This window comes from Colias eurytheme, chromosome 30 (assembly GCF_061535395.1).
Source record: "Colias eurytheme isolate Ceu_HAF_F1 chromosome 30, ilColEury1 Martin Lab GWU primary, whole genome shotgun sequence".
Taxonomy (NCBI): domain Eukaryota; kingdom Metazoa; phylum Arthropoda; class Insecta; order Lepidoptera; family Pieridae; genus Colias; species Colias eurytheme.
Window position 1 is genome coordinate 2713165 of NC_143009.1, and position 14088 is coordinate 2727252.

At 31.6% G+C, this 14088-nt stretch overlaps 1 protein-coding gene across 1 annotated transcript in view; it reads left to right on the forward strand.

Moving 5' to 3' along the window:
• Nf1 (neurofibromin 1) overlaps positions 1 to 14088 on the forward strand; it is a 69181-nt gene that overhangs the window by 4072 nt on the left and 51021 nt on the right. Inside the window, exons 4-13 of the mRNA XM_090118437.1 lie at positions 203 to 324; positions 664 to 763; positions 993 to 1093; positions 2210 to 2359; positions 5015 to 5114; positions 7193 to 7335; positions 7916 to 8109; positions 8656 to 8764; positions 9270 to 9413; positions 9804 to 9997. Of these exons, the coding sequence (XP_089974563.1) occupies positions 203 to 324; positions 664 to 763; positions 993 to 1093; positions 2210 to 2359; positions 5015 to 5114; positions 7193 to 7335; positions 7916 to 8109; positions 8656 to 8764; positions 9270 to 9413; positions 9804 to 9997 (1357 nt within the window). The remainder of the gene's footprint in view (positions 1 to 202; positions 325 to 663; positions 764 to 992; positions 1094 to 2209; positions 2360 to 5014; positions 5115 to 7192; positions 7336 to 7915; positions 8110 to 8655; positions 8765 to 9269; positions 9414 to 9803; positions 9998 to 14088) is intronic.

Genomic DNA, 14088 nt, shown 5'->3' on the forward strand with positions numbered 1-14088 from the left:
TTCGAACAGTTTCACTTTTACCGTGGTTTCATAAAACCACACAACATTTTTTTTAACCTTTCTTAAACAAAAGCAAATACATTGCCATAGCAAATAGGATAAATCCTTAAAAAGTAACTCAATCTACATATTTTGATGAAATATACACTCACGTTTCCAAACTAAGCATATGAAAGATTAAAAAATTATGTATTTTTTCCAGATATAAGATGTGAAGCGAACATACATAATACGTTACTACGACAGCTGGCTAGTAAAGTTTTATTTGCGCTAAGTTTGAACTTTTTTAATGCAGTCTTTAATAGGATAAGCGCTAGGTTACAGGTATGTATTGAAATACTAGAAAATTAATAATTAAAACATGAATTTTTGATTTAATATTCACAATTGCGACTTATTCGTCATCATGTCAATAATTCTTTAAGCATAAATTGAAATCAATTTAAAATTCGTAATTCTTTATTTTACAAAAATTTCATCGTAATCGGTTCAGCAGTTTTCCAGATCATTTTCTTAATTGCGACTATATACGTGTGAAAATTAGCACTAACAAAATAGACTCGATTAAAATTAGTAATATGTCGTTTTTTAAACTTAAAAGTTTTATCGAAATCGATTCAGCAATTTTCCAGATTATCGCGATAAATAAACGTACATTTTCAGGAACTCGCGGCTAGCTCAGATGAAAACCCCGACTACATAGATATAGAATTGATTCAACACATTAATATCGATGTATTGAGGCTTATACGGCTTTTTACAGGTAAATGTTATTTTAAATTTTACACCTTAGAAGGTAGTTTTGTATTTATTTTTACAGCATGGAAAACATTTTTTGGAAGGTGTAAAATCATAGTCGGTTTAGCCGCTAATATGTTTGATATCTTAATTTTTTTATAGTTACTTAAAAACGCAATTTTTTACAAAAATTTTTGGAAACTTTTTCGGTTATAATATTAATTAAAAAAAAAAACAAAAATATTTTTTTTCAGAATGTATTCAAAAGTTTAAGTTATTACGGAAATATACGCCTATAGTTTTAGTTATGTCCCTCGAGAAAGCTGTTTGGAATTGGATGGATACTTATCCACAGGTAAGAAAGATTTATTTTCATAGATCTTATTGCACGCCTCATAAGCGAAGCGTTGAGGTGGGTTCTACTGTCACTTCGCGCAAAACATCTGATTTTTCAAACTTAAAATGTCTTTATGTATCATACATTGCACTTGTAAGATAATACATACACACACATATTAAGAAAAAACACTATTTTTAACGTTCATGATATTTGTGATGTCATTTTTGTTATTTAAACTAGTTAAAAAACAGTTTAAAAAAGTTCTGTCTTGGACGTCCGTGTGTCTGTATGTGCGGATCCTTTTTCTTGTTAACACGATAGCGACCGAAATACTTTACTAATCGAGTCTTTTTTTTTCTCTTACGCTTGAGTATGCTCAGGAATAGAACCCTTTCATTTTTCAGGGTCTGATTCGATGTGGTTTAATTGTTATTAAATAAACAAAAATAATAATTAATAAATATTTATTAAAAAAAAAATATGAGGCGTGCACTTTTGGATTTTCCAAATTATTTTATTCTTCAAAATTTTAAAATTCCAAACCTTGAAAAAACATAAGTCTACAGTAAGTTGATAATAATCGATTCAGATGTCATACTCATAATCATGCAAAAAAATTGTCCAATGCAAAACTCTTCCTACGCGTTTATTAGGCAGAGTTTTTGTAATGATCGATACAATAGATTTTGAACATTACTGCCACGAAATAAGGTGTTAATTACAAATATTTTTCTATACAATCCTCCTTAGATATTTTTGACGACCTTTTAATAGGCGATTATGAGTCTAGTGTTGTATGTTTGTTCATTCACGAAAAAACGACTACACAGAATTTGATGAAACTTCACAGTATAGTAATACATCAGAATAACACATGAGCTATAGAAATACTTGAATTTATTAAACTAGTTGTTTATAAAAAAATGAATGAAGTCCCGTGTCCCCTAGTGGGGTAAGGGCCAGATGCATTATACATCTGTTTCACTGATCGATTTTCTTTAGGGACAAGTATTTTCTTTAGGACAACCTTCTGTGTCCTGCCAGACTGAGACATTTTTTTTTCTTCGTCTCCACCGGGAATCGAACCCAGGGCCCCGTTGTTTATAACTTATATACAATGCTTGTTTCCAGGAATTCCTCGAAGTCCAGTCTCGGCCTAACGACGAACTAAGCAAATGTTGTGACACATTGTTCGACATTTTACAAGACAGCTATTCTGAAAACAAGAAAACTAGAGTCGCTATGTGGCCGTTGCAAATTATGCTGCTTATATTGAACCCTGTTAGTATTGTTTTTGAAGTGAAACTTCTTTATCGGGGACGGAAAAAAATTTAGTGTAACATTTTTTCGTTACGCGTGACATTTTTCCGTTACGCGCCATCTTTTTCTTATCCCTACCACGCGTGATTCGACGTATTTCTGTAAAGTTGCATAGAGTAAATTATTTTTTGAAAACTAAGGTCATAAAGAAGTTTCACTTCTTACGTGTTTACACTAGTACACACACACATTTTATTTATTTTAATTGACTGTGGTTGAAGGTTTTTTTTTGTATGGGGATGATGTTTTTTATAAGTGTGTGTGTGTGTCTGAGATTATTATTAAGAACAACTAGATATACAATTCTATGCAAAAATGATTGTGTGTATTATTGTTATTGAAAAAAACAAACACTTGGGAAATTCAACCTTATTAACATTATTAAAAGGTGAATCCACAAAATGCACTAAAAGAAATAAGTCTTATGATCAAAGATATCTTGTCAATGTACCTTAAATAAAATCAACCTTATTCCGATAAATTAAAGTCGAATTTAAAAGGAATATGCAAAGGACGGTTTTAATCGTTGTTTGTGTATTTAGTTCTTATTAATGATAGGTGTGTGTGCTAATGATACAAGGTATGCGCGTGTGTGTGTGTGTATGCTTTAATATATCTTTGTGTATAAATGTAACAAAACTATTAATTTATATGTTTCCTTTCATGCGTGTATGCGTGCGTGCGTATACATACTTATGTGCATGAGTGGAGAGTTTTTTTTTCAATTTTTATTACTATTAGTATTGGTTTATTATACACTAGCTGTGCTCCTCGGTTTTACCGGCAGTGCTCGGCTCCTGTTGGTCTTAGCGAGATGATATACAGGGTGTAATCGTTAAGTGTGCACAAGCGATTATTCCGTAACTATTGCAGATATCAAAAAACTTTAAACTGATATCGAAAGTACTTAACCTAATGAGTAAAATGGCCATAATAAATTTTTAAAAATAAAACGAGAAATAACCAAAAATGTTACATTAAACGCTCCCATACAATTTATTTCCCATACATTTTGTATTCATAGTAGATTTTCGAAGTGACGTCCTGATTGTGCAATACAATGAGGAGGTCTATTTACAGTTTCTAAATGAACTTCCCTCCAAATTTGCGAAGTAATTAAAGCAGAAAACCAAAAAAACAAAAAAAAGCTAAAATCTTTCATATTAAATGTATAGGTTGATCCAAAAATAATGATAATTGGGTATTTCCTGTGCACATAAAAATATAAAATAAATGTTTTATGCTTGCTCATGTAATCACTAAGTTATCACAAAAAAATTATATGTACAGGCCACGTTTCCAAGTATTAACATTAATTTTAATGTGAACAGTGCGAGCCAGAATGTTTCCCGACGAAAAGAAGAAACAACGATTCGACATTTAGAGGGTGAATTTCTAAATTTTTAATGAGATCAGGAAAATTTTTTGTCACGATTTGTGACCATGGGCGTTACCTGGGTTCACCATGTTTATGCTGAAACCAAGAAACAAGCAATGGCCTGGATGCGAGCTTCCAAAGTGACGGTGAAGATTTTCAAAGTGAAAATTAGTGGGATAGATTAAAGCCGTAGTTTTTTGAGACGCTGAAGAAATGTGGAATATTTTAAGAAGGTAGCCACTACTACACAGGGCTCTTACTACACAGACCAAATTAAAAGATTGCGGGTAGGTTAGTAAGAAAAAGAGACATGGCAAACTTCAGTCTTGAATGTTGGTTCACCAAGACAACGCACCAGATCACAAAGCGTCAGTTGCGATGGCTGCCAATCAAAAATCGGCATTGAAAATGCTTAAACACCCACCCTGTTTGTAAGATCTAGCTCCTAGTTAATTCTATCTCTTACCTCGGCACAAGAAATACCGTCGATACAAGAAATTTTTTAGACGACAGCGAAGTGATGGCCGATTTTGAGGGGTTTTTGTAGATGAAGTCAAAGTTTTTTTTTTTCTAAGTTAAGGAAAAAAAATATCGAAGTATATTATCTAGTTAGAAGACTATCTAGAGAAATACATAATTATTTTAACTGTAATGACCTTGTTTAATATTGATTATCATTACTTTTGGATCAACCCATGTACATGGGATATTCATATCTCATACTAAATGTATGGGAGGGTTTAAAGTTAATTTTTTAGATATTTCTCGTATTATTTTTTAAAATTTATTATGGCCATTTTACTCATTAGGTTAAGTACTTTCGATATCAGTTTAAAGTTTTTTGATATCTGTAATAGTTACGGAATAATCGCCTGTGCACACTTAACGATTACACCCTGTATAGCTTATAGCCTTCCTCGATAAATGACCTAAAGAATTTTTCAATTGACCATTAGTTCCGGAGATTAGCGCGTTCAAACAAACAAACAAACTCTTCACTTTTATTATATTAACCAGCAAACCGGGCGAACTCCGTTTCGCCACCAGAGACACCTTTTCTTTGCTATAAACCTCACGGAGCCCGAGACCTTTCCAACGAATGCAAAACCGTGGAAATCGGTTCGTGCATTTTGTAGTTATAGCGTCAGGAAGGAAAACCCGACTTATTTTTATATAGTAGATAGTATAGATATGTTATTTTACTTACCTTACACGCTATTGTATATTTTGATTAACAGAAGGTATTAGAGGAAATAGTGAACGCGGACAGCGGTGCGCCGTGCAGTCCGAGACATTCGAAGAAAAAAAATTTTATAGATGCTGTTAAACGAGGTTTAAGTAAGTATATAGTTGATGGAAATAAATAAGTTGCTTGATAAATGTATATTAACATAATATGTTTGGAAATCAATAAATTGTAAAAATAATACACTTTAAAATAAGCCTTTTACTTTGTTAATTATAATAAAATACATATGTATACTAGCGATCCGCCCCGGCTTCGTCCGTGGTACCTACATGTTTAAACTATCCTGTCTCTGAAGTTGGATCGAACTGCACATGGTGTGCGAATTTTATTATAATCGGTTAAGTGGTTTAGGAGTCCATTGAGGACAAACATTGTGACACGAGATTTATATACAGGGTGGAAGGTTAAGATGGGGCATGAAGGGCAGGTACCTTAACCGTTGTAGCTACATGAAAACGTTCTTAGGAGACTATCCTTAATAACTCAGGCCCCGGAATCACAGACACAATAGAAAATCTATTGTGTCGTGGACCGATCGGGCCGTTCGGGGCTCAATGGGTTAAATTCTTGAGAAATTTTAATCTGCATTCACAGATTTTTGAAAAAATGTACGGTCAGCAAGGAAATCGGCAGTTTTCAAAAAAATTTTTTTGATGCCAATCGATCCAGTTTCTCATGGGGATCAAAACACTCTAAAAGACCAACTGAGGTATGAGTACTAGAAAAGTCAGAAATCGCGAAAAACTATTTTCATTCATGAACAAGTAAAAAGACAAAGGCACAGCAGCATAACATGCCAGCGACGCGGGGCATGAGCGGGCGGTGGCTGGCAGCTCGTGCACGAGATGAAAAATTATTTAAATTTGAATATCGAACGAACACGTCACATTTTTATGGCTTATGTAAACAATAAAACATAGAAAACAAAAGTTACCAAAACTTAGTCACTCTGTCTTCACTAAAAATGTCCTTAAATAATTTGGAACGTTTAGATCTGTTAGAGGCTTACTTTTTAAATAATAAAAACCCAACAGTTGCATTGGAATGGTACAGGAATAAATACCCAATGCGACATGTACCAACGCGAAAGGTAATTGTGAATCTTGTAAAAAATCTAGCAGAAAGTGGCTCATTTTAGAAAAGCTTGACACGTCCGCGTCGTTCAAAACGAACAAACCTATGTTTACGTCAAAACGGTGACCACTTTGAGCATCTCATATCATAAGTTTCATGTAAATTATTTTAGAAATTCTGGAATTATCACCACTTTAAATGTTGTTTTTTGTTATTATTTTGTTATTTTTTATTTCCTTTGACAACCGTTTAATTAATTATGTTATGTTTCTTCTTAATCAGTGTGTTTTAATAATCAGAAACAAAAAATATTGAAGCCTGAAAATCTCTTTGGAGTTTTCTATTAGCGCATCTTTTGTTGAATCACTTATTTTCTTAGTGAATGTGTGGAAATAGTTTTTCGCGATTTCTGACTTTTCTAGTACTCATACCTCAGTTTGTCTTTTAGAGTGTTTTGATCCTCATGAGAAACTGGATCGATTGGCATCAAAAAAATTTTTTTTGAAAACTGCCGATTTCCTTGCTGACCGTACATTTTTTCAAAAATCTGTGAATGCAGATTAAAATTTCTCAAGAATTTAAGGATAGTCTCCTAAGAACGTTTTCATGTAGCTACAACGGTTCAGGTACCTGCCCTTCATGCCCCATCTTAACCTTCCACCCTGTATATTAAGATTGCACTCATCAAGTAAGTTACATGATTTATAATAGGCCATCCACACGTCATCCACACATTAGGTGAAATTGAATAAACCGTTATAACAAGAATAAATAGACAAAATGATTTCGGCGAAAGACGCGGGTTTAAATCCCACAGAGTTATCGATTTTTACTTTCTTTAAAAATTTCAAATCATAATCTTACTAAAAAAATTACACTATTTTTCTATTTATTATCTAATCTAATCTAATCTAATGTAATGTATCTAATGAAAAATGTATTTGCATGCCGTTGAATAACGGCTAAACATGCTGAAATAATGTATCTTATTCTTAACACCTATGTATACCATGTTTACTTGCAAATAAATGATTTATTTATTTATTTATTTACACTTAAAAACCTTAAAATCTATAAAATATATTCTTTTTAGGTCCACAAAACAACTCGAAGCAAATGACAGAAGCCGCTGTTATAACTTGTGTGAAATTGTGTAAAGCATCTACTTATATAAATATATCCGACTCTGGGAACGTCACTTTCGTACTGGTCAAGTCGGTTATTAATGATTTGAAGGTGAGTTGAAATAAATAAAAAAAATGAGGGTAAAGTTATATTAAAAATATGTTTGATTTTTTAATGTGTTAAATTTTGTCTAAATCTCTGCTTTACAAACTAGGGAAAATTTTCTGCGATTTTTCTGTGGAAATATCAAGGATTGCTAGTTAAATTCTCTTGCATATTAACATATTTTTAATAAGAATAAGGAATCTTGTTGTTTTTATTCCTACCTAAAACGCAAATGTTCGAATATTAATCTTCACTACACGAATAATCATGTTTTATGAACATTTTTATGTTCTAGTCTTCAAAATGATACGTACATACCATTTTTTTTAAATACAATTATAACAATTTTTTTTACAAATTTAATTATTTAAGGGCTGATTTTTCAATCCTTGGTTAAAACTTATTCATCGAATAACGTATTAAACTATTATTTCAAAACTGTATTGTAATTGTCCGTATTTGACAGTTTACAGGTGACATTTTTATATGTTCGTGTAATACTTTATTGGACGAATAAATTTTAACCAAGAATTGAAAAATCGGCTCATAATCACTTTTTTATATATATTAATTTATTTATTTCCAGGCATTACTCTTCAACCCATCCAAAGCCTTCTTCCGCAGTAACTACAACCTAGGCTATTCAGATCTCGATCTAATGACGGACTGTTTCGTATCGCTGTTCAGAATTATGCCACATACTAATGATGCCATGAAGGTTTGCTTGAATCTCAACAGCAATACGTTCTATCATTCCGTGATTGTTAATTCGTTGTTGAGGTTTGTATGTTTGTGCGTTTATTATAAGGTTTTAGTAGTATTAACTATTAGTATTGACAGTAATTGTAGTAGTTTAACTTGTAACTTAAAAATACATGGTAATTGGGTAATTTTTTTGTGTATTAGGTTTTATGTGTGGTTTAAAATAGTTAAATAGGTTAAACAGCTTGTGCTTAAAGCAATTAAGCGAATGCCTCGAGATGAAAGAGAGCACAAGAGTGAGAAAGAAGAATAATATCTCTCAAAAATATAGTGTGTGTGTCAAGCACACGTGTCAGAAGTGAAACTTCTTTGACAAGATTCAAAGATACCAAAATCGTCGAATTACTCCGTGACGGTATTGCTATGACGCGACCCTGAAATTTTACTCTCAACGCGCCTGAAGAAGTTTCACTTTAAATAAATTCGATTGATTAATTTTGCTCAATTACCGAAATAGTGTTTCTTGAATAATTGAAATTTTTAAGTATATCTCATTTTTTCGTGAAATATATATAAAGTTTTTTTAATTGTAATAAAATTATATATATAATAACATTTTTATAGGATAATAAACCAACCTCGTTTACCGTGGTGGCCACAAATAGAGTTGCTATACCCTCGTGCCGCGGAGTTGCGCGCTATGTTCACGGATACTTTGAATAAGGCAACCCAGGTGAGAATATTGTGTAATAAAACTTAGGAGTAGTGTTTTTATTGATTTTTCGAGTCAGCATTAACTCGGTAATGTGTCTCCAAAATAACAAAAGTTAAGAGACAATATACTTGATATATTATTACACTTTTAATTACTTTAATTAAAGTCCTTTTTATCGAAATTTAAGAATATATAACAGAATTAAAATATGGTTCTTTGTTCATGTAATTTATGTTAAAATCTAGTATTTTTTAAATCAACATTGATGTGGTCAGTCAGTCTAGTATTCAAGTGACTTTGAAATAACAAAAAAATCTTAAGAAAAAATAAAATTATTTTTTATTGATTCTTAGCGTGATGATAATATCATATATTATAATATAGCCTTCCACGATAAATGGGCTATCTAACACCGAAATAATTTTTCAAATCGGACCAGTAGTTCCTGAGATTAACGCGTTCAAACAAACGAACTTCAGCTTTATAATATTAGTATACATTAATACGGTAATATATCTTACAGGGCTACATAGCACACACACCATTACGAATGATATCTCTATCTCTAAAACCGAAAGAGAGTAAAGTTGAAGAAATGCCAGTTTATAAGACGTTACTGTTGTATCTGGTGAAGCTAATACACGCGGACCCGATGCTGATGTTAAGCGTAAGTGTACTGTAAAGTGTAAAGTTTAAGTGTAGGTGTAAGTGTAAAATTAGTCTGTGATATGTAGTGGGAAGTGTGTAGTTTGTGCGTAAAAGTCGGGATCGTGATCAATGTTCTACGCTATTGTGCTTTTAAACATACATATTTTACCTTTGACAAATTTCAAAATAGTTTAATTTCAGTATTGTTTCTTTAATGTCAGTGAGTCCAAAGGGAATGTAAATTAATTTTAGAATATGTGTAGAATTTGAAGAATTCATGAAATTTACATGACAAAACCCAATAAAGGAATCACTATATTACGCTAATTTGAGCACAGGTTATATAATAAAACTATATTTTTACAATTTTTTTTCCGACATGAATATTTCGCTTTATATTTGCTTATAGAACCCAGGCCGTTCAGGTGTCGAAATCCAATCAGCAACTACTGAACTAATAAACGGTCTAGTATCTCTAGTACATCATACAGATATGGGAGAAGTGTCACAGGAAGCGATGGATGCGTTACTCGCGTTACACAAACCAGATATGGTCCAAATGTGGAACCCTGAAGCACCCCTGAACACTTTTTGGGATATAAGGTGAGAATTTGTATGAAATTTGTCCTATTTTTGATGTAAAAGTATACTTATGTAATTAAGGTTTATAAATAAATGTGTAAGATATATGTAAATTATGCAAGTTTATATTTAAATCAATCAATGCTTATTGTCAACTGTATGAAAAGCTTGATTGAAGTCTATTTTACGTATTATTCCTAGTTTGATATTCCTTTGCGAGCAATATTAGTCCATTGAATGAGTCCCTCCAAGGGGGGTCTAGAGTGCGTGAGTTAGTAACGTAAGATGTTTCTTCGGAAACATGTCAAGAGTCCCTAGGTAATAAACATACTAAAACCCCGGGACACTAGGAGGCGCCCCGGAGTGGGGAGAGGGGGGAAATGGGTCCATTTTTTCATTCTTCGCTTAAACCTCAAAAACGGTACATGTTAGAGAAAAACTTTCAAGGAAAAGTTGAAAGGCCATAAAATTATCTACAAGTTGTAACTGAATCATTTTTTCCTATATCCTACCGTTTCTGAGTTATACGCAGTAAAAAATGATTTTGGCTCAAACAATTTCCCCATACTACACATCAATCGATCAAAAAATATTTCATTCTTCCAAAAAACTCAAATGTGCAACTTGTGACCGGTACTGATAGATTGCTCATAATTAGGTCTATAATTGGTAAAATAAACATATTCATCCAAGGAAGCCTTTAGGAGGAATCGATTGTCAAAATATTATATTAGGGTAGTTTGAGTTACTGAACTTGATCTTTTTATTTTTTTCTTCCAAAAAACTCAAAAGTGCAACTTGTGACCGGTACAGATAAATTGCTCATAATTAGGTCTATCATTGATAAAAATACTAGATTCCACCACGGAGGCGTTTACGGGGAATTGAATTTTATTAGGGTAGTTACGATACTTGAACTTTTTATTTTTTTTTCTTCCAAAAAACTCAAAAGTGCAACTTGTGACCGGTACCGATAGATTGCTCATAATTAGGTCTATCATTGATAAAAAAACCAGATTCCTCCATGGAGGCGTTTACGGGGAATTGAATTTTATTAGTGTAGTTAGTTAAAAAGTTCAAGTATCGTAACTACCCTAATAAAATTCAATACCTCCTAAACGCCTCCATGGTGGAATCTGGTTTTTTTATCAATGATAGACCTAATTATGAGCAATCTATCGGTACCGGTCACAAGTTGCACTTTTGAGTTTTTTGGAAGAAAAAAAATAAAAAGTTCAAGTATCGTAACTACCCTAATAAAATTCAATTCCCCGTAAACGCCTCCGTGGTGGAATCTAGTATTTTTATAAATGATAGACCTAATTATGAGCAATCTATCTGTAACGGTCACAAGTTGCACTTTTGAGGTTTTTGGAAGAAAAAAATAAAATGATCAAGTTCAGTAACTCAAACTGCCCTAATATAATATTTTGACAATCGATTCCTCCTAAAACTGTCAACTGTCATTAATCAGAAGAGGTTCGATCTATTTTCAAAAAATCTTTAAAAATAGTAATAGTGTGAATCGAGTTAAAAATATTTAATAAACATCATCGTTGAGTCTAAATACGACTGTGAAAATGAAGACAAGACAAACTACAGTGAATTAAGTGATCAAACGGAATATTAAACTACGAGGTAACGGTGCTTTAATTAAACTTTAAACAACTTTGTGTATGTTACGCTGACAAACTTATTTTGTTTATACTGGAATACAATTTCGATACCGCAAGATATTTTTCACAAATTTACACATACAGAACTAGATTACAACAATTTCATAAAAAGAATTTATATATTTAAATTAACGTTTGACGCTGAGACAAGTAATTGTGACAACTGACAAGTGACATCTGGAGTGAACGACAGATTATCTATGACTCGACCTTGGACTCGACCAAGGACTCGACTAATAATTATAAGTGTTGTCATAAAGAAATATTGAAATAAAATCAAATAATTATAAAAATAAATATATATATAATTATAAATTAATACCCAAACAGAAAAAATATATATTTATCTATAAAGAACAGATTACAGTCTCTTGAATTCAACACGCACTTTCGATAATTATAACTTTGCTGAAAACGAATACAAATAATAAAATATGTGTGTGTATATATTACAATAAAATAAAAAGATATTTATACATAATATTTAAATACATACTTACAATGGATACTGAAAATATAACATACAGAAAAAAGAACAAAAGCAGGTCGTTGGAAAATATTAATTCACTACAAAACATGTATGATAGTGAGGAGATGTTATCATTCAGTGACAAATCAGACGATAGTCTAAAATCCTTACCTAACCTAAATGTGGAGTCGGAATTAATACAAAACCTGAAACTTGATATAGAAAACCTGCGTGTGCAACTACTATCAGCTCACACAGAAGTAGAAAACCTAAATCTTGAAAATATAAAACTTAAAAGAGAAGTTGAAAAATATAAAAATAAAATTTCTTTATTTGACAAACTCAGTTTTACAAACACACATACACCTAAAAATTCATCTGAAACTATAAGAAGTAGAACTTCTCTAAAAAAATATACTAAAAGAGTGTCAATTAAAACATTATCAGAAAGTAAGTGCAATAAAACCCTAAGTTACGGAGACGAAGATACCATTAAAAACAACAATAACAATACAACTTCAACACAAATATTAACGTCAGAAAGAAAAAATATACCGGAAGGCCATAGCAACAAAGGTGACGACGAAACTGGAAAAAAAGGAATTAACTCTAAAATAACACAACAAAATAATTATCCTAACACAAATAGAAGAGCAAAAATTTTTATATTTGGGGACCAACAAATAATTGGTTTATCAACAAAAATTATAAAATCTAGGGAGGGACAATGGAATGATAATTATAGCGTAGTATCTTTTGTAAAGCCTTATGCACTATCAAATGAAAGCCTTAAAATGTCTAATACAATATATGAAATAAAAGAACATGATATAGTCATTTTGGCCGCTGGTGCCAATGATCGTAATCCATTTGCTCTGTTAACTGAACTCGGATATGCTTTAAAAATTCTAGATCACGTTAAAACTTACGTCTTGCAAGTATCCAGGAATGATTACCTGAACACGACTCTATTAAACAACCACATATCGAGTCTGGTAAAACTTTTTAAAAATTGCTCCTTTCTTAGATTAGGGAATGAATGCGGAAATTTAAGGGAATATATACATGAAATGACAAATATAATCAATTTTAATATAGACAGCGAAGATTATAAAAACATTTACTTAAATTTTAAAACAGCGATGCAACTAAGAAAGCCGTGTCACATAAAACCAAATCAAATAAAAACAACTGATAATAATAAAAACAAAATTACGTACTACTTTAAAATAATTAAAAAAAATATGGTACACAGTGCTTCACCTGAACATTTAACTGATATGAAAGAATCAAATGACCATAAAGACCTGCCAATTAGTAATAATACGGAAAAGCTTTTTCGATCATAAATTTACAATATTTCACCAAAATATTGCTGGTGCGATTAATAAAGCAGAAGAAATATATGCATCGATAACTGATTTACGTCATAATGTAAATATTGATATAATTTGCCTAACGGAAACATTTATAAAAAGAGGTTGTGAAAGTTTATTAAAAATTCCAGGTTACAAAATGGCTTCATCATACTCAAGGACAAAAAATAGGGGTGGCTCTTGTATATTAGTTTATAAAAATATAGTATTTAAAGAAATTACTTGGCTACACAAAATAGCTACGGTAGATGTCTTTGAATGTTGTGGGATCGAAATTCAACGGTTAAAATTAGTAATTATCTGTATATATAGAACTCCAAATAGCGATCCTTACATATTTATTAATAAATTAGATTCTATCTTAAATACTCTCTATAAGAAAAGTAAAAATAACAGTAAACTGGTACTATGCGGTGACTGGAATATAGATCTCCTTAAACAAAGTAAAATAGTATGTGAAATAAATAGTCTACTTAATAATTATAACTTGCAATCTCACATCAACGTTCCCACAAGGAAATCTTCTTGTTTGGACCTAATAATTAGTAATATCAGAAATGCAAATGCTCAGACACATTTACTTTCACTCTC